Here is a 27,682-nt window from a genome sequence, read left to right as displayed (position 1 = left end):
TGGCCAGCGCCAGGGTGTCTGCTGTCAATCAAGAAATGACCGCACCTGCGCTGCGCCCGGCCTCGGCGGTTTAGCTCAGTACCGCCGGCTTTGCGCCTAAAGATAGTTGTGTAACGCCAGTTTTAGCGCTCGAGCAAACTCTTAGTGCGAAGCTACTGAATATCGGCGAAGTGGCCTCGACTTTGCGCCGGGCGCAAACTTTACCGGCCGCCTGACTTTTCCGCCCCAAAACTGGCTATACTGAATTTCTAGGCCAGAATGTTTAAAAATAAGAGCGCAACAGAAAATGGGGCCAAAACAAGGAGAAATGGTAAAAAGACAAAGTTAAAAGCTCTATATCTGAATGCACGCAGCATTCGTAACAAGGTAGATGAGTTGACGGCACAAATAGATACAAATGGGTATGATCTGATCACCATTACAAATACCCTGGAATATTCAGTTCCCAGCCCTGGGGTGACCAGGGCTGGGAACTGAATATTCCAGGGTATTTGACAATTTGGAAGGATAGACAGAAAGGTAAGGGAGGTGGGGTGGCTTTGTTGGTAAAGGATGGGATCAGTGCAGTGGTGAGAAGTGATATTGGTGCAGAAGATCAAGATGTAGAATCAATTTGGGTGGAGATAAAAAATAATAAGGGGTAAAAGTCTCTGGTGGGCATAGTCTACAGGCCCCCAAACAGTAGCAATACTGTTGGACAGAGTATAAATCAACAAATAATGGAGGCCTGTAAAAAAGGTATGGTAATAATCATGGGTGATTTTAATCTCCATATTGATTGGACTAATCAAATTGGCCATGGTAGCCTTGGGAGGGAGTTCATAGAGTGTATCCAGGATGGTTTCCTAGAACAGTATGTGATGAAACCAACAAGGGAGCAGGCTATCTTGGATCTGGTACAGTGTAATGAGACAGAATTAATAAATGATCTCATAGTAAAGGATCCTCTAGGAAAGAGTGTTCATAACGTGGTTGAATTTCAAATTCAGTTAGAGGGTGAGAAAGTTGTATCTCAAACCAGTGTCCTGATCTTAAACAAAGGCAATTAAAATGGCATGAGGGCAGAACTGGCTAAAGTGGACTGGAAAAATAGATTAAAAGGTAAGATAGTTGAAATGCAGTGGCGGACATTTAAGGAGATATTTTATAACTCTCAACAAAAATATATTCCAGTGAGAAAGAAAGATTTTAAGAGAAGGGAGCACCATCCGTGGCTAACTAAGAAAGTAAAGGATGGTATCAAATTGAAAATGAAGGCATACAATGTTGCCAAGATTGGTGGGAGGCCAGAGGATTGGGAATTTTTTAACAACCAGCAAAGGATGACTAAAAAAATAATAAAGAGAGAGATGAATTATGAGAGTAAACTGGCAAGAAATATTAAAACAGAAAGCAAGAGCTCCTACAGGTATATAAAAAGGAAGAGAGTAGCTAAAGTAAATGTTGGTCCCTTAGAGGATGTGATTGGGGAATTAATAATGAGGAATGGGGAAATGGCAGAGACTCTGAACAAATATTTTGTATCTGTCTTCATGGTAGAAGACACTAACAACATCTCAATAATGGACAATCAAGGGGTCACAGGGAGGGGGAACTATAGATGATCACTATCACTGAGGAAAAAGTGCTTGGTAAAATAATGGGACTAAAAGACGACAAGTCCCCTGGACCAGATGGCTTGTATCCCAGGGTCTTAAAAGAAGTGGCTGCAGAGATAGTGGATGCATTGGTTGCAATATACCAAAATTCCCTGGACTCTGGAGAGGTCCCAGCAGATTGGAAAACCCCAAATGTAACACCCCTATTTAAGAAAGGAGGGAGACAGAAAGCAGGAAACTATAGACCAGTTAGCCTAACATCTGTCGTTGGGAGAATGCTGGAGTCCTTCATTAAGGAAGCAATAGCAGGGCATTTGGAAAATCATAATGCAGTCAAGCAGAGTCAGCATGGTTTTATGAAAGGGAAATCATGTTTAACAAATTTGCAGGAGTTCTTTGAGGATGTAATGAGCAGGGTGGACAAGGGTGAGCCAGTGGATGTGATATATTTGGAATTCCAGAAAGCATTCGATAAGGTGCCACATAAAAGGTTACTGCATAAGATAAGAGCTCACGGATTTGGGGGTAATGTATTAGCATGGATAGAGAATTGACTAACTAACAGAAAGCAGAGTCGGGATAAATGGGTCATTTTCCAGTTGGCAAAGGTAACTAGTGGGGTGCCACAGGGATCAGTACTGGGACCTCAACTATTTACAATCTACATTTATGACTTGGATGAAAGAACCGAGTGTAATGTAGCCAGGTTTGCGGATGATACAAAGATGGGTTGGAAAGCAAGCTGTGCAGAGGACTCAAATAATCTGCCAAGGGATATAGACAGGCTAAGTGAGTGGGCAAACATTTGGCAGATGGAGTATAATGTGGGAAAGTGCGAGGTTATCCACTTTGGCAGGAAAAATAAAAAAGCAAATTATTATTTAAATAGAGCGAGATTACAAAATGCTACATTTCAGAGGGAACTGGGGGTCCTTGTGCATGAAACACAAAAAGTTAGCATGCAGGTACAGCAAGTAATCAAAAAGACAAATGGAATGTTGACCTTTATTGCAAGGGGGTTGGAGTATAAAAGCAGGGAAGTCCTGCTACAACTGTACAGGGTATTGGTGAGACCACACCTTGAGTACTGCGTACAGTTTTGGTCTCCTTATTTAAGGAAGGATATACTTGCATTGGAGGCAGTTCAGTTAGGTTAATTCCAGAGATGAGGGGGTTGACTTATGAAGAAAGGTTGAGCAGGTTGGGCCTATACTCATTGGAATTTAGAAGAATGAGAGGTGATCTTATTGAAACATATAAGATACTGAGGGGGCTCGACAAGGTAGATGCAGAGAGGATGTTTCCCCTCGTGGGGAAATCTAGAACTCGGGGGCATAGTTTCAGAATAAAGGGTCGCCCTTTTAGAACTGAGATGAGGAGGAATTTCTTCTCTCAGAGGGTCGTAGATCTGTGGAATTCTCTGCCCCAGAATACCGTGGAGGCTCCCAGGCAACTCCATTCAAATTGCTGTTGTATTTCTTCTTTGCTGGTTTGTCTGGTTTAAATTTTATGGACCTGAACATTTAGAAAGGGCTGCTGTTCGTGCAGTTCCATCGTTAGTGAAGAATCCTAAATCAAAACACCAAAATCTGTTAGTATCAGCTACTGAAAATATATGCAAATTAATGGAAACATTTAAAATTTACAGATATAATTTTCAGACTTGGCTCTCCAGGGGCAGCCTCATCCACAGAAGTAATTCATTATTTGAAAAATAATTTAACTTACCAATGGGCTTCTAGCCATCAGAAGTGCATATCAGAAATTCAGGCGTGTGTTGTGCACTATTTTCTGACCATTAATTTAAATGGTTGGGAAATCGCACGCAGCATCCACCTAAATTTCCAGGCTCCCCATCAGGAGCACAAAGTCAAAATATTATCCCCTAAGTTTGGCCTACATAGTACGCATCTATGCAGCCCACGAAACCAAAAATCTTGGACACTGTAGATATAATGAATTGCAAACCCATCCATCAGATTAGACAGCCATTCCCTCCAGCACTGTGGCTGCAGTGTGTACTATCTATACAATGCACTGCAGCAACTCGTCAAGGCTTCTTCGACAGCACCTCCCAAACCTGTGACCTCCATCCCCAAGAAGGACAAGGCAGCAGGCGCATGGGAACACCATCACCTCCAAGTTCCCCTCCAAGTCACACACCATCCCGACTTGAAAATATATTGCCGTTCCTTCATCGTCGCTGGGTCAAAATCCTTGAACTCCCTCCCTAACAGCACTGTGGGAGTACCTTCACCACACAGACTGCAGCGGTTCAAGAAGGCAGCTCACCACCACTTTCTCAATGACAGTTAGGGATGGGCAATAATTGCTAGCCTTGCCAGCGACGCTCACGTCCCATGAATGTATAACAAAAATCTAATGTGAGATATCACCAGTTGGCAAGTTAAGAAGTTATTTTCTAAATAATAAACTACTTCTGTGGATGATTATTAGAAGAATATGTTAACTTATAACTTGTGTAATATTTAGGTGGATTTTTTCTTGCATATCACCGTTTCTTTTAATGTTTACTGCTGTAAAAACTGAAAAGAATGTTCACAGCAACGTTATGAATGCTAATTGATGTGGGATTTTGATACTTGCATGGTTAATGGCAAGGAAAATGAGCTAAAAGGAAACATTGGGCCGAATTTTGCGACCCCTACGGGTGTGTACGAGGTGCGGCCGCGCAAGTTCCGGGTTTAGGCATGCAAAGTGCATGCGCTGAAAACTGGCACTTGCGATCCGCTTGATCGAGAAAAGTGCCTCTGCGAGTGGAGAGTTGCACTTTTTGCACAACTTCCGCCCGCTGACTGTCAAATTCTTATGCCTGGTAAAAGCAGACATAAGGCCTGCTTTTACCAGCTTAAGAGTTTTAAAAATTAGAAAAATGAAATTTGGTAACTCATTGATAAATTAAAAATACTCTTCAAAAAGCTACGTTTATTTTTAGCCCCGTAAAAACATTTAATTTTTCTTTCAAAAAGTTAAATTTTTGTTTAAAATATTTGATTAAATGTCATTTTAATAAATTTTAAATATATAATTTAAAAAAAAATTATTTAATTGTGTTTAACTGTGTTTTTAAATGTGATCCCCATTCATACTTTTGAAAGTTCCGTGCATACAGAACTGTCAAACGTGTGAAGGGGGGTTCCTTTCTTTGATTGTTTCCCCATGGCCGACGTGATCCCAGGGGCGCTTGCGAACTGCATGCGGCCCTGGGATACGTGGGCCTCTGCACATTTCGAAGAGGAGAGGCCCAGGATCACAAGCCTCAGTATCTACAGAACCAGCAGGTAAGTTTGTAGATTTTTTCCAATCGGAGGCATCCCCCTACAGGAAGGCTCCGATCGGAAATTCAGGGCCAATATGTCAAATACTGTTATCAAGGTATAATTTTTTTTACTGCTTCGAACTTCTGATTGGATTACCGCCTTGGGGAATCATTGTAATATAGTTAAAAGTATTAGTTTTATTTCCAGTAAAATTTCCAAGCATTGGATACAGCTAATTAACAACAACAACAATTTGTATTTATATAGCGCCTTTAATGTAGTAAGGCATCCCAAGTTGCTTCACAGGAGCGTTATCAAACAAAATTTATCATCGACCCTCATAAGGAGATATTAGGATAGACAAGAGGTAGGTTTTAAGGAGTGTCTTAAACCAGGCAAGCGAGGCAGAGAGGTTTAGTGAGGGAATTCCAGGGTTTAGGGCCTCGGCAGCTGAAGGCACAGCCGCCAATGGTGGAGCAATTAAAATCGGGGATGCGCAAGAGGCCAGAATTGGAGGAGTGTAGATATCTCGGAGGGTGATGGGGCTGGAGGAAATTACAGAGATCGTGAGGGGCGAGGCTATAGAGAGATTTGAAAACAAGGATGAAAATTTTAAAATCGAGGAGTTGCTTTACCAGGAGCCAATGTAGGCCAGTAAGCACAAGGGCAATGGCTGAACGGGACTTGGTGTGAGTTAGGACACGGGCAGTTTTTTCAAATACCTTTTATTAAACACAATAAATCAGGATTTGACAATATATAAAAACATAAGAAGTAAGAGCAGGAGTAGGCCATACGGCCTCTCGAGCCTGCTCCGCCATTCAATAAGATCATGGCTGATCATCGATCTCAACTCCACTTTCCCGCCCGATCTCCATATCCCTTGATTCCCCTAGAGTCCAAAAATCTGTCTATCTCAGCCTTGAATATACTCAAAGACTCAGCATTCACAGCCCTCTGGGGTAGAGAATTCCAAAGATTCACAACCCTCTGAGTGAAGAAATTCTTCCTCATCTCAGTCTTAAATGGCCTATCCCTTATCCTGAGACTATGCCCCCTAGTTCTAGGCACTCCCACCAGGGGAAACAACCTCTCGGCATCTACCCTGTCAATCCCTTTCAGAATCTTGTATGTTTCAATGAGATAACCTTTCATTCTTCTAAACTCCAGAGAATATAAGCCCATTCTATACAATCTCTCATCATAGGACAGCCCTCTCATCCCAGGAATCAATCTAGTGAACCTTCATTGCACTGCCTCCAGGGCAAGTATATCCTTCCTTAGATAAGGAGACCAAAACTGTGCACAGTACTCCAGGTGTGGTCTCACCAAGGCCATGTACAATTATAGCAAGACTTCCTTACTCTTATACTCCAACCCCCTTGCAATACAAGCCACCATACCATTTGCCTTCTGTATTGCTTGCTGTACCTGCATGCTAGCTTTCTGTGTTTCTTGCACGAGGACACCCAAATCTTTCTGAACACCAACATTTGAAAGTTTCTCATCATTTAAAAAATATTCTGTTTTTCTATTCCTCCTACCAAAGTGAATAACCTCACATTTCCCTACATTATACTCCATCTGTCACCTTACTGCCCACTCACTTAGTCTATCTATATCCCTTTGCAGACTCTCTGTGTTCTCCTCACAGCTTACTGTCTCACCTAGTGTTGTATCATCAGCAAATTTGGCTACATTACACTCAGTCCCTTCATCTAGGTCATTAATATAGATTGTATATAGCTGAGGCCCCAACACTGATCCTTGCAGCACCCCACTAGTAACATACAGCCTGCCAACCTGAAAATGATCCGTTTATCCTTACTCTCTGTTTTCTGTCCATTAACCAATCCTGTATCCATGCTATTATATTACCCCCAACCCCATGAGCCCTAGTCTTGTGTAATAACCTTTTATGTGGCACCTTATCAAATGCGATATTGTAACATTATACAGGAATATAAATAGGAATAAATATAAATAAAAAGGAAAGACCAGTGAATGTTTTAGGGGTAGAACCATTCTACCTGGTTACACCCAAAACATTAACCTGTCTTTTTTCCTACACCGATCCTGACTGACCTGCTATGTATTTCCAGCATTTTGGGCCGATAATCATGGCCCCCCACCAGGTGGGAATGGGGCGGCAGTGGGCCGAAAATAGTCGTGCACCACTTACCGCCCTGTCCCTGCTCCCAATATGACCACTGTCATTAAGATCTATGATGGAAATGTTTGGCCGAACGCCTATCTGTTTAAGGCGGGACCCTAGTTTAATATCCCAATTAGGGTCCTACGGCCATTTGAAGGACCCTGATACAATTTTGAGTTACCAATGGACAGAGTGTGTACCGTGCAAACTCCACCCATTGGTAATAGGCGTTGAGTGACCTAACCAGCGGTTCTTAAAGGGAAAACTGCCGGTCACTCTGGAAACAGGTAAGTAAAGGGTTTGTGCATGATTTTTGTGGAGCTAGGGGCAACATGAATGCACCTCCCTCTCGCCACAAAAACCTTCCAGCTTGCTATTGGCATGGCCATGCATTCCCCCCACCCACCCCCGCCAACCTCCCCCCACCCCCATGATTGTCTTCCCCCACCTTAACATGGACAACCAGGTCTGCTCTGCGGTGAGCTGACTGGTGAACTGCCTGTTAGCACTAGTTCAGCAATCGCAACTCACCAGCATTATCCAAATGAGGCCCAGCCCACTGCCTACCTGATATTTGCTCAAAGTCAACATTGGTCCCCTTTACATTTTTATTTCAGATTTCAGTATTTACAGGCTTTTTATTTCTTTTTATATGACTATAATAAGTTATATTTTGCAACATGAAATAATTATGTATGTACTGCTACTGTTCTATGACAATGTCCCAGATGCAAAACAGACAAAGGAAAAAAACACAATTTAATTTATTATTAGCGACAATTCTAAATACAGAAATTATAAAGCAGAAAATAGCTTAGAAGTGACTGTTGTGATATTAGCGGAGGAATGCTGACTGTATTCGTATGACATTCCAGTTAGTTATTTTAGCAGAGCTGTTAACCCATTTATTTTGGACAAGTTAACAGCTCTGTTAAAATAGCTGACAGGAAAGTCATACAAAGATGCTATAGTATCATAGTCATTTCTAGGCGAATGTTGCTTAACAGGTGTGAGGAAATGTCCTTGCTTTAGATTGTTGTGATATTTCACTGGATAAACCTACCCCTCGAACAGTGGCTGTTGTTTTATTGAAGCACATTCAATTGCCTTGTTCACCTCACCTATGCTTCTATTGAAGAGGATATGGTGAAAGTGTGATATCATCTAATCGCATTGCCGACAGTTCACCCCACTCATGAATCTTTTTGTATTAAGATCATATTGATACTTATGACCTCTGATATTTAATGACAATGATGAATGATGATCCTGTATGGAATATGATGACACACTTAGAATAATTTATTTAACTCTTAATGAAATGCATTGTTGATCTTGGATACCACAATGTTGGAAAAGCAAATCAGATTTAGCTACCTGGAAAAGGTTAATTGTTTTCTCAATAAAATTAACTAGATATAGTTTTTCACCTGTGGGTCATCTACTTGGAGAAAATTGACGCCAAGTCAATTCATGCCACTTGGTAACCCTTTATTCAAGGGATAAGCTGTATTGCTTGTTCCGAGCCTGATTTAAAAGCATTGTTTAATGAAAGATAATGCAACAATACAAGGGATGATCACTTGGGTTTACTTGGAGTGGGAGGGCCAAAAATTGGAGGATTTTCTGAAAGTTGAAACATTTTACTGTAAGGAGAGAAAAAAGATTCTCACCACTAGCCATCTAATAAAAATACAACCCTCCCTCACCCCACTCAATATGGTAAGAATTTAGACAGATTACACCTGTTCCCCATATATGTACCCGCAAATTTGAAAATCTGGGACACATGCCCTAAAAATCAGGACAAATGTCCAAAATCAGGGTCATATTAGTTTACAATGCCTCGAATGTTCAAATAACCTAAGTACCCTCTGTTCTTTTAACTTCGGCATCCACTGGGCCATCTCCACTCCACCACTGGTGGCAGAGCCTTCAGTCATCTCATCTCTACACTTTGGAACACTCCTAAACCTCCTGCCTTGCTGCTTCTCTCCACAACGTCATAAAGCTTTCTCAAAACTTACCATGCTTTTGGTTACCACCCCAAACTCTTCGACTGTTTCTCAGTGTCTTCTTCAACACCCTCTTTTTTTTCTTCGGTGGAGCACCTTGGGATGTTTACTGCTGTGTTCACTATGTAAATGCAAGTTAATGTGAATACTTTCCTATTGTTTCCACCAATCAAAAAACAAATTAAGGTAGCTTTGGTTTGGTGTTTTCTCAATTTGTTTTATTCACACTTCTTGATGAGACAGATTAATACCTTACTCTCTCTGCCACTATTTTGCATAGGATGAATAAATTAAATTCCAGTTTTATTATTTGGGATGCAGGTTTGTTTATAAACTAGCATTTTGGAGATAACCTTTCACAATTCTGTCTGTTTGTGATCAGGTCCATTGATTTATTTTAATTGAATAGAGCGAAACAAAAATTTATTAAACAGGATTCCATGATTTTCCAACATTTTCAGCAGCATTTTTGGGATCGTATTCTCTGATTCCTTATATATTTCTGTGAAAACTACAATCTCCACTTGATGATTGATAAATTGATGATACATCTTTTAAACCGTAAACTATGCAACATCAAAATATAAGTAAATCCCTCTGACAGAAGTGCAAAATGTTTTAACCCTAATACCTATTACTCCAAAATGAATTCTAAGGACCCACAGTTTTAATCTTGAAGGGTATTTTAAAATTTGGTAATTCTGCTTCAATGTGTCACCAAAGAAGGATTAACATTCACCTGCGAAATCAAAGGGCTGGATTCTGTGAATGGAGGCGCATTGGGGGCCAGACTACTGGTGTTCGGGTTTCAGTCCCGCCCCCAACGACGGCTGACCAACCCACGCTATTTTTCCCTTGATTGACCTTGTTAAGCCCACCCTGCAGGTTTAGCCATCCTATTAAGGGAAAGCTGGTCAGAGGAAGTTAGCGTTTCATCTGCCGAAAACTTTTTGACAGATGAATTGTCAGTGTTTGACAGCTTTGAGAAGCTGTCAAACACTGACAACCTCTGTTCTAAGGTGGGCCCTTGCACAGAAGGCTCACCAAAACCTCTCTCCTCAGCAGAAAGCAGATGGCTGCTGCATTCTCAGATGCAGCAGCCATTCTGTCATCTCTGCCGATGAGATGAGGCACCTCCGCATCTCCAAGTGTTGAAGCCTGCAGGAAGAAGCAAAGGTAAGTAAACTTTTTCCAACACTTTACACTCATCTCTCATATTTACTTCTCCACACATCCACCCATCACTCAACTCCACAGCGGACTTTTCGATCCCTCTCACCCCCGCAGACCCACTGCTCGCCTCGCTGAGACCCTAGCGGGGTTTCCCAAACGTCGGGAAGCCTGCACTTGCAAGGGTAAAATGGAGATAAGCCTCTTAACTGCCTGTTAACCACCTGTTAACAGGCAGTTCATTGGCTCTAATCCCCTTCCCGCCTCGAGGAGACGGGTCCCTGTGCGAGTCGGGACCCGCCTCCTGGGAAGATGGTTCGGAGACGGGTTGGGAGCCGGGTTGGGACCCACTCCCAATTTTTCCCATTTTGCCAGCAGTCCCGCCTCCTCAGGGCTGGTAAAATCCAGCCCTTTCCAGGAGTAATTTAAGACAAAAAGTTTGACACCGAGCCACATAAGGATAAATTAAGGCAGGTGACCAAAAGCTTGGTCAAAGAGCTAGGTTTTAAGAAGCATCTTAAAGGAGGAAAGAGAGGCAGAGAGGTATAGGGAGGGAATTCTGGAGCTTAGGGCCTAGGCAACAGAAGACACGGCCACCAAAGGTTGAGCGATTATGATCAGGGATGCTCAAGAGGGCAGAATTAGAGGAGCGCAGATATCCCTAAACAAATGATGACCAAGCATGAAAATAAAACAACAAAGATTAAATGATGGGAAGAGGGGAAAATCACCTACTTTTAATGCTGTAAATCTAGCCACAAATGCGCAATGATTTGTACCTATATGGCAAGAAGCCAATGGCAAAACATGAAAAATGGTTATATATAGCTGCAAGGATACATTTCCTCGACAAATCTGTTCTGCTCCAGCAACAGCAACAATAGCAGCAGCTTATATATTTATATAACACCATTAATGTTATAAAATATCCCAAAGCACTTCACAAAGTGGAAAATGACTGGAAACCAGTAAATGGAGGAAGAAGGATTGGGATAGTGATGGAATAAAAGATTAATAAGATGAGTATTGAAGAGGCTATTGAAGGAAGGAAAAGGGCTAGCACGGCTAGAGATTGGGTAGAATGGTACAGAGCTAAAAGTAGAGTGAAGAGAGGGGGTTGCAATGAAGGCTAGAATCTGAAGAGTAAAGGAACATGGGCTAAGTGGGGTAGCAGAGGTAATGTGTGGTGAGGCCACGGATAGATTTGTAGTTGAGGACAATCATTGTGAAATTAATATGCAGACAGGTAGAGAGATAACAGGATATGAAAACACCTTTTACTTTACAGAGAATTTTTTGCGCACCTACCAATAGTTTAAATATTTGGATAGGCATTCAAACCACAAGTGGGGTAAATTGGGTTTAGTTGAAAGTCACTGCAGGTTACAAATTCTTTGTGAGCTTTATCCTTCTCAAACACATACTTTGCACTTTAACAAAGGGCTGGAATTTCTGAATAAAGATGCGTTAGAGGCGGGACTGCTGCTTGCCGGATCTAAGTCCCGCCTCCATCATCTTCTGGCCAACCAGCGGGATTTTCCCCTGATTGACCTTGTTAAGCCCGCCCTGCAGGCTCAGTAGGCCAATTAGGGGGAAGTCACTGACAGAGCACATCACCATCTGACGTGTCGTCTGTCAAGATTTCTTGAAAGAAGAAATGTCAGCATTTGACAGCTCTGTGAAGCTGTCAAGCACTGACATTCTGTGTAGTTTGATGAGGCCTTGTGTTCAGGACTCATCAAACCTTTCTACTTTGTAGAAATCAGATGACTATTGGTTCAGAGGATCCAACAGCCAGTCTGTGAAGTCTACAATGAAGATGATGGGACTCCGGTTCCAGAGGGGCCAAAGGCTGTAGGCAGAAACAAAGGTAAGTGAACATTTTCTAACACTTTACACTCACTTCACATACTTACCACTCCACACTTGTACCCATCACTCACCTCTACATTGCACTTTCAGGCTCCTCCAACCCCCGCAGACCTCCTACTCGACTCCTCCACCCCGACGGGGTTCTCTGAGGTCAGGAAACCTGCACTGGAAAAGGTAAAATGGGACTAATCCATTTTTCTGCCTGTTAACTACCTGTTAAAAGGCAGTTAAAAGGATTTAATCCCTTTCCCGCCTTGAGGAGATGGGACCCGAGTCAGGATGGCTTCCTGCCTCCTGGCAAAAGGGCATGGAGGCTGGCAAAACCATCCTCACTTTCTGCAACTTTACCGGAAGTCTCGCCTCCATACCCGTCTCCTTGGGGCTGGCAAAATCCAGCCCAAAGTGTTTTAACTAAAGTTTAGAAGCTGTCTGTAGCTAATTTTAACATTAGCTCAAGATTTGCTGTCAAAGTAATGGTGAGGCTATTAGCGCTCGCCGTTATTTATGCAGAAATGCCATAGCAACTTCAGGCGAGGAGCAGATCCGTGATTAAATGCAGAAATTGAAAAGTTGCTGTCGGAGATGTGCCGCTCCGCTGTGAATTTCACGAAAACAGCATCTCACTGGCTGGCTCCCTATTCAAATGCATTGAGCAGCGTGAAGGTCCTGTACTTGCACGATAGACATGAAATAAACTTGCCACTGAAAGTTAAGTCAAGTTATTTCAAGTCCTAAGTACAACAACTTATATTTATATAGCACCTTTAACATCACAGGAGAGTTATAAGACAAAAAAAATTGGCACCCTTTTAATGATGTGATAAGTGTTAATTACTGCCATTACCAGTGCCCCTCTGGCACTGAAAGCTAACCATTACAAGTATGGAATCTCATTCCTTCAGGTTTATATTGTTGTTGGAGATTTTTTTTTCTTTGTCACTTTTTTCTATCTCTCTTCAGCCAATCTTTCTTTGCCTCTCTTTATTTCTCTTTCTGTACCTGATTTGACATTGAATTCACCCATTCTAACGTGCACTTCCTTCTCGACTGAAAAAGTAGGTAGTGGCCCTCGGGTAACTCCCGGGAAGGGTAGCGGGAGGGCGGGCTATTGTGCCTGTCAGAAATGCTCCTCCTGGCTCCACATAAATCATAAATAAAATTAAACTTACCCTTTTGGTGGCAGCCGCTGGTTAGGCCACGTCCAAGTCTAGAAGACCCGAGCATACCGCCATGGGCAAGCCAATTTCCCAGAGGTATCCTAAATAGGTGTTAGGCCCCTCATTACCATATGCAAGGTTCCAGTGCCACTTTTAGGCAGCCTCCCCCGATGCCTGAAAAATGTCCCAGCCCAATTTTGGGTCAGATGTTTGTCAGATGCCCTTAGGGCGCAGGACGTCCCTGAAATTGGGCCTCCTAGCGTCCATTTTATGCCCGCAAAATGGACACAACAAAATCCAATTTCTACCCCTAAGTGTCAATGCTGCTTTAAATGATTTACATGAGCTTACACCACATCTCTCAAATATTTAATAATCCCTTAATACAGGTAAATAGCTGTCATATGTAATAGCAATACTGTAAGGGTTATTTTAACCTTGCCATGACAGACCAGAAACATTATCAACTGACAAATAGACCTGAAGTACTTCAGTACTTTTCTAAGTGAAACTAGGCATTGCATTTAAAAAATACTTCAGATTTTATATTAGTAAGTTATGCTTGATTTTGTCTATTGACCTCTAGGCCTTACAGTTTATAAAACAGTCAGTAAATTCAACCAGTAGACAAGCAAACAGCAGAAAGCCTCTACTAATGAAACCACAATTTGGATTTTCAAAAAGCATTCGATAAGTTGCCACACAAGAGGTTATTGTACAAAACTAGGCCTCATGGGATTGGGGGTAATATATTATGGATTGAGGATTGGTTTATGAACAGAAAACAGAGAGTAGGAATAAACAGGTCATTTTCAGGTTGGCGGGCTGTAACTAATGGGGTACCGCAAAGATCAGTGCTTGGGCCTCAGCTATTTACAATCTATATCAATGACTTAGATGAGGGGACCGAGTGTAATATATCCAAGTTTGCTGATGAGACAAAGCTTGGTGGGAAAGTAAATTGTGAGGAGGGTGCAAAGAGGCTGCAAATGGAAATAGACAGGTTAAGTGAATGGGCAAGGAAATTGCAGATTGAATCTAATGTGGAGAATGTGAAGTTATCCACTTTGGCAGGAAAAATAGAAAAGCAGAATATTTTTTAAATGGTGAGAGACTGGGAAATGTTGGTAGGTAGACTACCCTTTATCCGAACTTCCGAAAACCGAAACACTCTAAAAACCGAAGGTTTTTTCGTTCAGCGTAAGTCGTGCGCATGACTTACGCTGAACGAAAAAACCTTCGGTTTTTAGCGGGTTCCGGTTTCGGAAGTTTGGATAAAGGGTAAGTCGTGCGCACGACCCCCCGTGGACCCCCCCACGGACCCCCGCCGACCCCGACCCCCGCTGACCCCCCCGCGGACCCCCCCGCGGACCCCCGCCGACCCCGACCCCCACCGACTTACGCTGAGCGTCAGCGTAAGTCGTGCGCATGACCCCCCGCGGACACCCCCGCCGGCCCCCCCCGCCGGCCCCGACCCCCGCCGACCCCCCCGCGGACCCCCGCCGGCCCCGACCCCCGCCGACTTACGCTGAGCGTCAGCGTAAGTCGTGCGCATGACGCCCCGCGGACCCCCCCGCGGACCCCCGCCGACCCCCCCGCCGGCCCCGACCCCCGCGGACCCCCGCCGGCCCCGACCCCCGCTGACTTACGCTGAGCGTCAGCGTAAGTCGTGCGCATGACCCCCCGCCGGCCCCGACCCCCGCGGACCCCCCCGCGGACCCCCGCCGACCCCGACCCCCACCGACTTATGCTGAGCGTCAGCGTAAGTCGTGCGCACGACCCCCCGCCGACCCCCCCCGCCGACCCCGACCCCCGCCGACCCCCCCGCGGACCCCCCCCGCGGGCCCCGCCGGCCCCGACCCCTGCTGACGCCCCCGACGACCCCCCTGCGGACCCCCGCCGGCCCCGACCCCCCCGCGGACCCCCGCAGACCCCCCCGCGGACCCCCGCCGACCCACCTTCCGAAATCCAAAATTCTCCGAAAACCGAAACACGGCTGGTCCCGAGGTTTTCGGATAAAGGATAGTCTACCTGTATTCAGAGGGACCTGGGTGGCTTTGTACACGAAACACAGAATTTTGCAGAAACATGCAGATACAGCAAGCAATTAGGAAAGCAGATGTTATGTTAGCCTTTATTACAAAAGGATTGGAGTATAAGAGTAAAGACCTCTTACTGCAATTATATAGGGCCTTGGCGAGACCACAGCTGGAGTACTGTGTACAGTTTTGGTCTCCTTACCTAAGGAAGGATATATTTGCCTTAGAGGGAGTGCGAAGGTTCACTAGACTGATACTTGGGATGGGAGGATTGTCCTATGAGGAGAGATTGAGTAGACTAGGCCTATATTCCCTAGTGTTTAGAAGAATGAGATGTGATCTCATTGAAACGTCTAAAATTCTTAAAGGGCTTGGCAGTGTAGATGCTGGGAGGATGTTTCCCCTGGCTGCGTGTCTAGAACTAGGGGTCACAGTCTCAGAATAAGGGGCCAGCCATTTAGGACTGAGATGAGGAGAAATTTCTTCACATAAAGGGTTGTGAATCTTTGGAATTGTCTACCCCAGAGGGCTGTGGATGCTCACTCATTGAGTATATTCAGGACAGAGGTCGATAGAATTTTGGATACTAAAGGAATCAAGGAATGTGCAGATAATGCAGGAAGGCAGAGTTGAGGTAGAAGATCAGCCATGATCTTATTGAATGGCGGAGCAGGCTCGAAGGGCTGAATGGCCTACTCCTGCTCCTATTTTTTACATTCTTATGTTATGTTCTTATGTTCATTCTATTAAAACTCCCTTGTGGGCAGTAATTAGCAATTTTTAAATGTAATAAATGTTCTGTGGCCCTGTGATACCCCATAAGTGATTAAGCTCAAGGTTGAATTTGAAATTTCCTACCTACTTTCAGTTACAGTTGGGAAATCCGTGGTGGGGTGGAGGTGTGGGGGGTGGATGTGGAGGGAGAGCAGGGGTCAATGAAAAAAAGGTAATTTCCGAATAGGAAAGGCGGGATATTCAGAATGAACATTATGCACCCTCGACATCTCTTCTCTAACACTTGCCTGGTTTTGCCCTCACTCCCCCACCGCCACCCCCCCCACCCCATCCTCCCTTCTATGCTCCTGCTTTCTAGAATGCTACCTAGTTTCCTCTACCTTACACTCCATTCCTCCTATCAAAAACTTCCTAAAAACCCTCATTGTCAATCTTGTCTTTGCTCCCCCCCTCCTAACTTCCCCATTCCCCATGCTTGATGTCCACCATACCCCTTTTCTTCTTAGAAGACCATGCCTTCTGTTGCCTAGTCCCTAAGCTCTGGAATTCCCTGCCTAAACCTCTCCGCTTCGCGACCTCTCTTTCCTCCTTTAAGACGCTCCTTAAAACCTACCTCTTTCACCTGCCCTAATTTATCCTTAAGTGGCTCAGTGGCAAATTTTTTGTCTTATAATACTCCTGTGCAGCGCCTTGGGACGTTTTACTACGTTAAAGGCGCTATATAAATACAAGTTGTTGTTGTTGTTATTATTTGTAAAGTGGCCGAGACATCTTCCTGCATATGAGGAGCACTAAATAAACACAATCAGTTTGTCAACATCACTAACACAATTTCCTACTGACCAGTATGGAGCAACAGTGATAGGCCTGGCAACAGATCACTGGCCACAATCTTAGTAAGTGATGGTTATATGACACTGTGGGACATAAATGTGGGATCCTAAATGAAAAGTGAGGGTTAAAAAAATGAAATGATTGACTGTTCTAGGTTTGTACTAACCTGTATGATATCTGCCTTTTGTTGATGGTTCATTTTTGATTTCCGTTGGTAGCCCCCTCAATGCCACTGTATGATACAGATGCACCTCTAAATGAGACAGACACAACCATCACCGTCCTGTTGAAGCCAGCTCAATCAAGAGGAGCTCCAATCAGGTAAAATAATCTAAGATAATCATAGTTCTGAGAAGCAAATTCTGAAATCAGAAATTCATATTTTTCTGAAACTTATGGGCTACATGTAATTTGATTTTTATTTTGCATAATATGCATCGTTAGTTATTTTATGGATGTGTGAGTCAAAGTTGTTAAATTCCTAGAAACTGATACATTTTGTTAAACGAATTTGGTCTGAATTGCTTATGACAATGAAACTTTGACGCATTATTTAAAAAGGTTTCATCGCCAGACTAAACACCCAACTTGATTTCTCTACAACAGTGTGGGTTGGGGACACAACTGCATGTCATCAAATGTATTGTCATCATGCAGGGTTTGAAAATGCTGATTGTGAAATGACATTCATAAGATAACACAATGTTTGGATGTAAAGTTCAATCAATACAGCCTCTATATTTGAAAAATTAACAGTATTAAATTATGTTGCTTTGCAAATTATGTTACATTATAATAATGATTCTAACTATTGTTAAAATGTATATGGTATTGACAAAGCATCAGTCGAATTGTATGTCAAGAAAACAATTAATGATTTATAATTTACCTTCACATAATCGTCTTTCCCAAAAATCTCGATGAAAACATAAAGCAATGTGTTATTACCTGGAATGGCAAATCATACGTCAATTTCCTGAAATGGTTTCACCAAGAACCAAAAATATTTGGATACTGTGGAGATTAGAACCTCTTGTATTTGTGTATTTAACTTACCTTTTGGTCAACCACTTCACATAAATCTAGCATGAGGATGCATATTGGCCATGTTCAGAAAATGGTTAACGTTTGTTTTTGTAAACAATATTTTTTTTATTCGTTCACGGGATGTGGGCGTCGCTGGCATGGCCAGCATTTATATGTGATATCAAATTTCATTTTATAGCCAGACGTGTGACCCATTGCTGTTGTGATCTGCATTTACACTGCAACTGTTGTGCCAGAGCAAAGTGGTTCAATGGAAATATCTGCTGTGGGATTCCTAATGAACATTCCTTTGTATGCAATTTTAATCAAGGAGGAGAAGGACCAGTGTAAGATGGAGGAGTGAAATAGCGACAGTGCCATACAAGATATTACCACAGCCCCTGTCCCAAAAGAATTTACAGATCACCCAGATCTTATGAAGATCTTAGTGCTTTGTGTTAGAAAAGTACACTTCGTCAAGGAGGCAGGAAGGGAGATGTGCCAGCTTCTACATGAAGATCGGCAGTCAAGGTTGTCTGCCTGGACAGCTCTGTGACCGTGGAAGTGGTGACTGCACTCAACTTTTATACTATCGACTTACTTCAAGCAGCCATGGGGGGTCTGCAAAATATCACTCAAGGTCGTGTATTTGTCAGATCACTGATGCACGTTTTAGAAGAGCTGGCATGGCATCAAGGCAGCAGTTTAATTGGCCATAATAACAGCAGAAAATGCTGGAAAAACTCAGCAGGCCAGGCAACATCCGTGGAGAGAGAAATAGAGTCAACGTTTCAGGTCGAAACCCTTTGTCAGGACTGAAAAAACACAGGAAATGAAACAGATTAAAAGGCCAGTTTGGGGGCTGGGAAATGGGGATGAAAGAACAAAAGAGAAGTGAAGAGACGTTAAGAGGTATTCAAAATGCGATGAGGTGGTGATAGGACCAGTAAAGAGACAAAAGACGCCGCTAGATTAGGTGTGAAATGCGCTGGCAGAATGAGAGACAGCTAATCCAGAGCCGTCTTTTGTCTCCACTAGTCCTATCACCATCTCGTCTCGTTTTGAATACCTCTTCACTTCTCTTTTGTTCTTTTATCCCCATTTCCCAGCCCCCAAACTGGCCTTTTAATCTGTTTCATCTCCTGTGTTTTTTCAGTCCTGACGAAGGGTTTCGACCTGAAGCGTTGAATCTATTTCTCTCTCCATGGATGTTGCCTGGCCTGCTGAGTTTTTCCAGCATTTTCTGTTGTTATTTTGGATTTCCAGCATCTGCAGTATTTTGCTATCATATCAGTTTAATTGGCCATCCAGCTTTATTGCATTGATGGATTTCCCAAAATGTAGGGTACAATAGATGACAATCATATTATTGTGAGCTCCTAGCATTATCCCCCTCAACTTCCTTAACAGAAAGGAGTACCACTCACTTAATGTTCAGCTAGTATGTGACTATATGCAAAGATAAAGAAAGAAAGACTTGCATTTATTTAGCGTCTTTCACGACCACCGGACGTCTCAAAGCGCTTTACAGCCAATGAAGTACTTTTGAAGTGGAGTTGCTGTTGTAATGTGGGAAACACAGCAGCCAATTTGCACACAGCAAGGTCCCACAAACAGCAATATGATAATAACCAGATAATCTGTTTTTGTTATGTTGGTTGAGGGATAAGTAATCGCCAGGACACCAGGGACAACCCCCTGCTCTTCTTCGAAATAGTGTCATGGGATCTTTTATGTTCACCTGAGAGAGCAGACGGAGCCTTGGTTTAACGTCTTATCGGAAAGACGGCACCTCTGACAGTGCAGCACTCCCTCAGCATTGCACTGGAGTGTCAGCCTAGCTTTATGTGCTCAAGTTCTTGGAGTGGGACTTGAACCCACAACCTTCATACTCAGAGGCGAGTGTGCTACCCACTGAGCCACAGTTGACACTCCTTCATTCCTTCATTTGCTGCAAGTTTCCATAATACAGTCGCCTTCAGGAATTCTGCCATCCTTGAGCTCTTCAAGAAATATTGTCAAGTGAATGGATGCTCATGGGTGACAAAGCATACCCCTTGTGGCCACGTTCTAAGAGTTGCAAGAACAACAGCTGAGGAGTGCTACAATGAGGCACATTGCCTCTACCAGAGTGATCATTGAGAGAACTATTGGGGGTCTTAAAGGGATACGTTGTCTGCCTTGATAGATGAGACAGGATTTTGCCATATGCTCCTGATCATGTATCCTGCACAGTTTTAACTTATTTTGCCCTGCACAACTTTGACATCCAAAAAGGTCTGGGCATGAAGATTACTGGGGAGATTGGCCATGGCTGTGCTGGAGGCAAAACAGCAAGGAGTGAAGCATGAGGAGGACTGTTGCAGAGAGGACTCCTCAGTGACAGCTGTAAGGGGCATCGAAACTCAACTTATGAATGAAGTGTTCTCACCTGTTTTACACAGTCTATCTTTATCACCATTGCCATAATGTTTTCTCCATCACATTTAAATAAATGACACATCCATCAATCCGGTACCCATCCTCCAACATCACATCACGTCACACTTCTTTGGCCCTGCATGACCATGCAACCTGATTAAATAAATTAGCACAATATAAGTGCACCCTTTCCTATATGATCAAAATCTCCATGAACAACAGAACATGACACAAGTGCTCATTCTTCTTTAATCACCTGATATTGCGTAACTGAAATTTTGGGAGTTTGACAGTGATTTTATTGGTGTTTTAACAACAAATTCTTACTGAGACCTGCACTATACGTAACCAGAGTGCTATCAGTCTCAGAGCTCTGAAATGTTTTTGACCCCTGCTCCCCCCATCACACGTAAGGACTAAGCAGCTGGATATGCCTTCCTGATGGACGTACCCCTGTTCTGTATAATAATGGAGAGGTGTAGCAGAGGGTCTGAGAGTGAGGCGCCATGGCAGAAGGCAGCAGCTATTACCTCTATTGGTGGCACTGCATTTGCGCTTGTTTAATGCAGTTTTTATATTCCTGCGTAAGCAAATGAGATCTGCACAGAATTTCGCTGTAACTTCCCGCAGCAAGATCAGCACATAAGCTGTAGTAATTTCTGCATAATGTAACAAATTTGAAGTCCCTTTGGACTGTCTGCTCAATAGTTTGAAGCTGACTCCATATTGTTAATAGTTATGATTTTTATTTAAGCATAAGTGAGACTTAGCATTCACAATAGTTGAGCAGCAGTTTACAAGGAACAATTGAGAATTACATTACTCTGTTAATCCTTGAGTAGAAGGTGTAGCCCATTCCTCATACCTCCTACTCACATATGCTTGTACACCTGTCTGGTGTCCTTGGCCCTTCTACACTGAGAATGTCCCAAACGCCCGAGGATATACCCCAAAAACTGGAACTGCGAAAGAATCGATCCCGTCAAGTATCTTCCATAACCCTCCATTCTACCCAATCATAGGCCCTCCAAGTTTTGTGGCCAGGCACAGGCCTTGGGCCTCCCTTATCTGCTTTTTAGCCTTAGCACAAGCTTTTTCTGTTCTTGTTTTCGGTTGATGTCATGCACAGTCATGTTTAACAAACTTCATCGAGTTTTTTGATGAGGTAACAGAGAGGGTTGATGAGGGCAATGTGGCTGACGTGGTGTATATCGACTTCCAAAAGGCATTTGATAAAGTGCCACATACAGGAAAAGTTCTGATATCCGGCACCGACGGGACCGAGCTGCTGCCGATCTATCAAAACCAGCGCTAATGTTGAAGGATAGATTTTCATCTCCGTATCTGACAACAAACACTGTTGCTTAGCAACAGCTTGTAAACACTCGGCCCGTACCTTGGAAGCGTCTCTGAAGCTGTTGCTAAGCTACAGAGACGCTTTCTAGAGCCTGACTGTTAAAAAAATGCTAGGAGAAGAAAAAAAACCTAACCAAAATGGCTGCTGATTTCTGCCGTTAGATCGAGGTTTCCGGGCATACAACCTCCGGATAAACCAAAGTTTCCTGTAATAGGCTTGCCAGCAAAGTTGAAGCCCATGGAATAAAAGGGACAGTGGCAGCATGGATATGAAATTGGCTAAGTGACAGGAAACAGAGAGTAGTGGTGAACGGCTGTTTTTCTGACTGGAGGAAGGTATATAATGGTGTTCCCCAGGGGCCGGTACTAAGACCACTGCTTTTCTTGATATATATTAATGACTTGGACTTGGGTGTACAGGGCACAATTTCAAAATTGCAGATGACACAAAACTTGGAAGTATAGTGTACAGTGAGGAGGATAGTGATAGACTTCAAGAGGACATAGACAGGCTGGTGGAATGGGCGGACACGTGGCAGCTGAAATTTAGCGTAGAAAAGTATGAAGTGATACATTTTGGTAGGAAGAACAAGGAGAGGCAATATAAACTAAAGGGTACAATCCTAAAGGGGGTGCATGAACAGAGAGACCTGGGGGTATAAGTGCACAAATCATTGAAGGTGGCAGGGCAGGTTGAGAAAGCAGTTTAAAAAGCATACAGGATCCTGGGATTCATAAATAGAGGCATAGAGTACAAAAGCAAGGAAGTTATGATGAACCTTTATAAAACACTGGTTCGGCCTCAACTGGAATATTGTGTCCAATTCTGGGCACCGCACTTTAGGAAGGATGTGAAGGCCTTCGAGAGGGTGCAGAAAAGATTTACGGGAATGATTCCAGGGATGAGGGACTTCAGTTACGTGGATAGACTAGTGAAGCTGGGGTTGTTCTCCTTGGAGCAGAGAAGGTTGAGAGGAGATTTGATAGAGGTGTTCAAAATCATGAGGGGTCTAGACAGAGTAGATAGAGAGAAACTGCTCCCATTGGTGGAAGGGTCGAGAACCAGAGGATACAGATTCAAGGTGATTGGCAAAAGAACCAAAGGTGACATGAGGAAAAACTTTTTTACACAGCGAGTGTTTAGGATCTGGAATGCACTGCCTGAAAGGGTGGTGGAGGCAGACTCAATCGTGGCTTTCAAAAGGGAATTGGATAAATACCTGAAGGCAAAAAATTTGCAGGGCTACGGGGAAAGGGCAGGGGAGTGGGATTAGCTGATCTGCTCTTGCAGAGAGCCGGCATGGGCTTGACGGGCCGAATGGCCTCCTTCTGTGTTGTAATCATTCTATGATTCTATGATTCACCCTCGGACCTTAAAGACAACAAGAGTTCTAACTGTGAATAAAAACTAGATTTAGCATGCTTTTCCCTAATTCTAACAGAGGAGAAATAAAACTCAAGTAATAAAACTATAGACTAGCAAATTTAATATTAAACTGCAATCTAGCAAATCTTAATACTGAAAAATAGTAAAAGGGAATATTTGATTATATTTCAACAAATATCAAAACTTTTCAGCGCATTCCCGCAGACATAAAAGAGATAAGGCTGTAGGCAACTTCAAGTCTTACACTGTTATTTTCCCTCTCTTCTGGCAATAACAATTAACTTTTGCAATAACAAGGGCACTTGTGATCATACATCATCCTGAGAGTCCAAAACCAATGGATTTTGTAGAACAGCAGTTCTAGCAAAATGCTTAGGGTCATTTAACTCTTGCATTGCCTAATCCCTCTAAATACCCTCATGAGCCTATATTCTTACAATAAGTATGATCCAGGAAATTGGGAATCAAATACAATGGGGTCGATTTTCTGCCAGCCATCGGGCGGCTTTCCAGGCGGCCGGGGGCCGAAAATCGCCGAAAAAGCGGGTCGCGACCACCCCCCCCCCCGCCTGATTCCCCGCCCCGTCCGACTTTCGGACCGCTGTTTCTCCGCGACCCGCTTCAGTCCCGGCCGCCGCTGGCGGGACTGGTCGTCGGAGCACTAAATGCCAATTATTACCTTGTTGAAGTAGATTTTCCGGGGCCGTTGCGAATCTGGGGCTTTCCCCACCTGAAACACGCCTGCGGGGAACCCCGCTGATGAGACCTGGCGTGAAAACAGTTGGCTTGCTTGCAGTCAGCTGCAGGTCAATCGGAGAAGCTGCGATTTAAAGGGACAGCACTTGTATGTTGTAGGACCTTGTTGTTGCAGGTTTGGGGCTACTTCTTCAAGGCTTACGCACAGCTGTGGAAGGTTGGAGCCTCACACACTTCTCCAATGCGATCTCCTGGGAAGCCCCTCTCGCCACCCTCGCTCAGCGCTTCCTCAGTGGAGGCATCTACGAGAAGCATGGGACGCCTTTTTTTCCTTCCCTTCTTGCCACTAGAGGATCTCCAGCAGCAGAGGCGGCAGCCGCAGAACCAGGAACAGCAGGATGAGCACCAGGAGCACCAGGCTGCTGCTCACTCACCTGAAGCTGCACAGGCCAGAAGGGGCCAGCGCTTGGAAGTGGCTTGAGAGTACCTTGCTCCGCTTTAGGGGGCCATGGGGACCCGTTTCTGCACTGGCAATCCTACTCAGAAGGACTTCCATGAAGATCTGGTTTCTCTGTTCAACAGATGGCCAACGCTCCTCAAGAGATGTCATTCTCTTATGAGCACTCACCATGTTTTCCGTACCCTGGCGAGTTATCTCCTCCATGGAGGTTGCCAACCTTTCCATCGTGATGCGTTCATGCGCCAATGACTCCACAAAGGCTCTGCTCATGGTCGCTATGGACTCCTCCATTCGCTCCACACTCGCAGCGACCCTGGAGACAAAACCTGCCAGAGACTCCTGCATCTGTGCATGGGGATCCATCACCTCTTCTCTTGCGGATGGACCCAGAGACAGAGGGTCGACATGCAGCGCAGCTGAGCTGAGCTGGCAGAGTCCTGCACCCTCCGACGAGGACTCTCCACTGCTGTCCCTGTCTCCAGAATCTGCTGAGGCTCACTTGTGAGCTGTGAAACACCAGGTGACAACACTACTCTATGTCCCGAAGGTCCCGCCGAGGTGTGAGTGTCTGCACTGGTGCTGGGTGCGCTTACTTCTGCTGATGCTGCGCCCTCAGAGGTTGGAGCTTCCTCTGAGGAGTCTGGCTGCACAGCCTCTTCCTCCTCCACAGTGAGGATGGGGGCTCTGGATGGTACTGTGGGGGAGTAAAGGAAGGAGTTAGAGATGTAATGCCAAGGTTCTTCCGGTGACTCCCAGCGAGTTGGCATCTGCTGACACCTGCATCCATGCAGCATTGGTCTCAGCGGGAGGCCTCTTCCTCCCTGACCTAGGGAAGAGGACCTCCCTGTGGGCCCTAACCCCATCCAATAATGCCTGCAGTGAAGCCTCGTCAAATTTGGAGGCAGCTCGGGGTCTGGCACTGGCCATAGCTGCTGCAGGCTCCTCTGCCATCATGTATGGTTCGTTTGGAAGCCTTCAGAGGATGCAGTGCTTGCTATGGACCTTGAAAGTGTACAGATAACCGTAGCTGTCGTAAAGACAGCGGGGTTTGATTGACAGCTGGTTGACGGCTGACGTCATATCCGGGGGCGGGATCCGACGCCATCTTAGCCATGCTTGAAGTACTGTACTACGAGACACAGAGTCAGGACTGACTAAATGGCACTCCACCACAACTGCTTGGGAGACTCGTAATTACGTTATTAAGATAACATTACATGGTACCAAGATTTATAGAACTCACGATAAGGACATACTACAACAATGGAAGGAATAAAACCTTCGGCTAGCCTGCAACTAGAAGGAAATGTGGATGAAAATTGGCGTGTCTTCAAGCAACGCTTTCTTCTCTACCTCACAGCGATTGACGCTTCGACTAGCTCTGGAACACGTAAAGTAGCTTTGTTGCTAACAGTGGCTGGCTCGCAGGCAATCGAGCTGTTTAACACATTTACGTTTGCAGCCAAAGATGATAAAAATGATCTGGACAAGGTGATAGAACGGTTTGACGAATACTGCACTCCAAAAAAGAATGAATCGTTTGAGAGATTCGTGTTTTGCTCCCGCGTGCAAAAGCAAGGAGAATCCTTTGATTTTTTTTGACGGACTTGAAAATAAAAGCACACACATGCAACTTTAGGGACCTGAAGGAATCGATGATACGCGATCAAGTCGTTTTTGGAATACTCGACAAGAAGGTGAGGGAGAGAATGCTTAGAGACAATGACCTAAATTTGGATGCAGCAGTGAAAATTTGTCATGCTAGTGAACTCTCAGCCATGCACACGAAAACTTTCGAAGGGAGCAGCACAGCAGCGGGCGGGAGCGCCCTGGGGCTGAAAAACCTGCCGGTGGATGTGATACACAAAAGGGACACAAGAGGGCCCGCGGAGTTCAAGACGATGACGCTTTACGAATGCAGACGGTGCGGTAATAAACACGTAGCCAGACAGTGTCCTGCTTATGGGAAGAACTGTGCAAAATGTAAAGGCAGGAATCACTTTGCCAAGATGTGTTTTTGGGAAGAGAAAACTGTAGGTAAAAAGACAGTGCATGCTATTGAGACTGAAGAGACAGGAGCAGAGACTTTGTTGGAATGGTGCAAAATGAGTCAAAACAGGGCAAAAATGCTAATGAAGTGCACTCTGTAGGACCAAAGACTGAAGTTTGGATAGCTCCCTTGCTGGTAAATGGCACCATTGTTCCCTTTAAGCTAGATACAGGTGCTAAGGCAAACCTCATAAGTTGGAGTGATGCACGGAATTTCAAAGTGCGACCTAAAATACTGAACAAGACAGTGTCTTTGAAGGCATACAATGGGCAAAGCATTGAAACAAAAGGAACGTGTAGGCTGAATGTTAAGGTAAAAAAATCACATTCACCCTTTGACCTTTGTTATAGTGCCTGAAGGACATGAGTCACTGTTGGGGGATAAGGCCTGTGTGGATTTGGGTTTGGTAAAACGAGTCTATACTATCAATGAACTGAACTGTGTGCAGAGTGCCCCCCAAGATAGTACAAATCTGACTCATGAGACTATAGCACACAAATATGCAGATGTATTTCAGGGTTTCGGAGCACTGCCCTTTACATACTCCATCAAACTGAGAGAGGATGCACAACCTGTGATTCACACACCCAGGAGAGTTCCAGTGGCTCTCCGTGAAAAACTGAGGAAAGAGCTAGACCGCATGGAGGGACTAGCTGTCATAAAGAAGATTGAGGAACCGACTGACTGGATAAATTCCATGGTCTGCGTCAATTCAAAGAAAACTGATAAATTGCGTGTCTGCATGGATCCCAAGGACCTTAACACCAATATCAAAAGAGAGCACTACCAAATTCCAAAGAGAGAGGAAATAGCGAAATGACAGAAGCGAAAGTCTTCTCCAAGATGGACGCCTTGCATGGTTTCTGGAAGTTGAAACTTGATGAAGAAAGTGCTAAGCTGTGCAGTTTTAACACCCCGTTTGGTCGATACTCCTACCAGCGTCTGCCCTTTGGTATTAGCTCTGCCCCAGAAATCTTTCACAGAGCAATGGAGCAAATCATCGAGGGCCTGGAGGGAGTGCGGGTGTACGTGGATGATCTGGTAGTATGGGGCTCCACTCAGGGGGAGCATGACACCAGACTGGAGAAAACACTTCAGAGAATACAGCAGTATGGACTCAAACTAAATAAAGACAAATGTCAGTTCAGTGTCAATGAAATCACATTCCTCGGAGACAAGATCTCTACAGAGGGGTTTCAGCCAAACAAGTCAAAGGTAAAGGCTATACATGACATGGAGAAACCAAAGGACAAGAAAGGGGTTCAGCGGGCCCTTGGCATGGTTAACTACCTAGGAAAATTCATTCCAAATCTAGCAGTGAAAACTGTTCATCTGAGAAAACTGCTGCACCAAGAGACAGAGTTCCAATGGGGACATGAACATGAGAGAGAATGGAAGGGGCTGCTACACATTCTAGCAAGTGAACCCCT

At 44.2% G+C, this 27,682-nt stretch overlaps 1 protein-coding gene across 8 annotated transcripts in view; it reads left to right on the top strand.

Moving 5' to 3' along the window:
• The window catches only part of ptprt (protein tyrosine phosphatase receptor type T), a 1,756,894-nt gene that overhangs the window by 1,229,904 nt on the left and 499,308 nt on the right, over window positions 1-27,682 (top strand). For all 8 annotated transcript variants that reach the window (XM_086005548.1, XM_086005547.1, XM_086005549.1 and 5 more), the window contains exon 11: window positions 17,075-17,177. In XM_086005548.1, the coding sequence (XP_085861674.1) occupies window positions 17,075-17,177 (103 nt within the window). The remainder of the gene's footprint in view (window positions 1-17,074; window positions 17,178-27,682) is intronic.

The sequence above is a fragment of the Somniosus microcephalus genome, chromosome 13, assembly GCF_052327205.1.
Source record: "Somniosus microcephalus isolate GS21.2 chromosome 13, FLI_Smic_1.0, whole genome shotgun sequence".
NCBI lineage: Eukaryota > Metazoa > Chordata > Chondrichthyes > Squaliformes > Somniosidae > Somniosus > Somniosus microcephalus.
The sequence above is the reverse complement of the archived record's forward strand: the minus strand, read 5'-3'. Positions and strand labels throughout refer to the sequence as shown.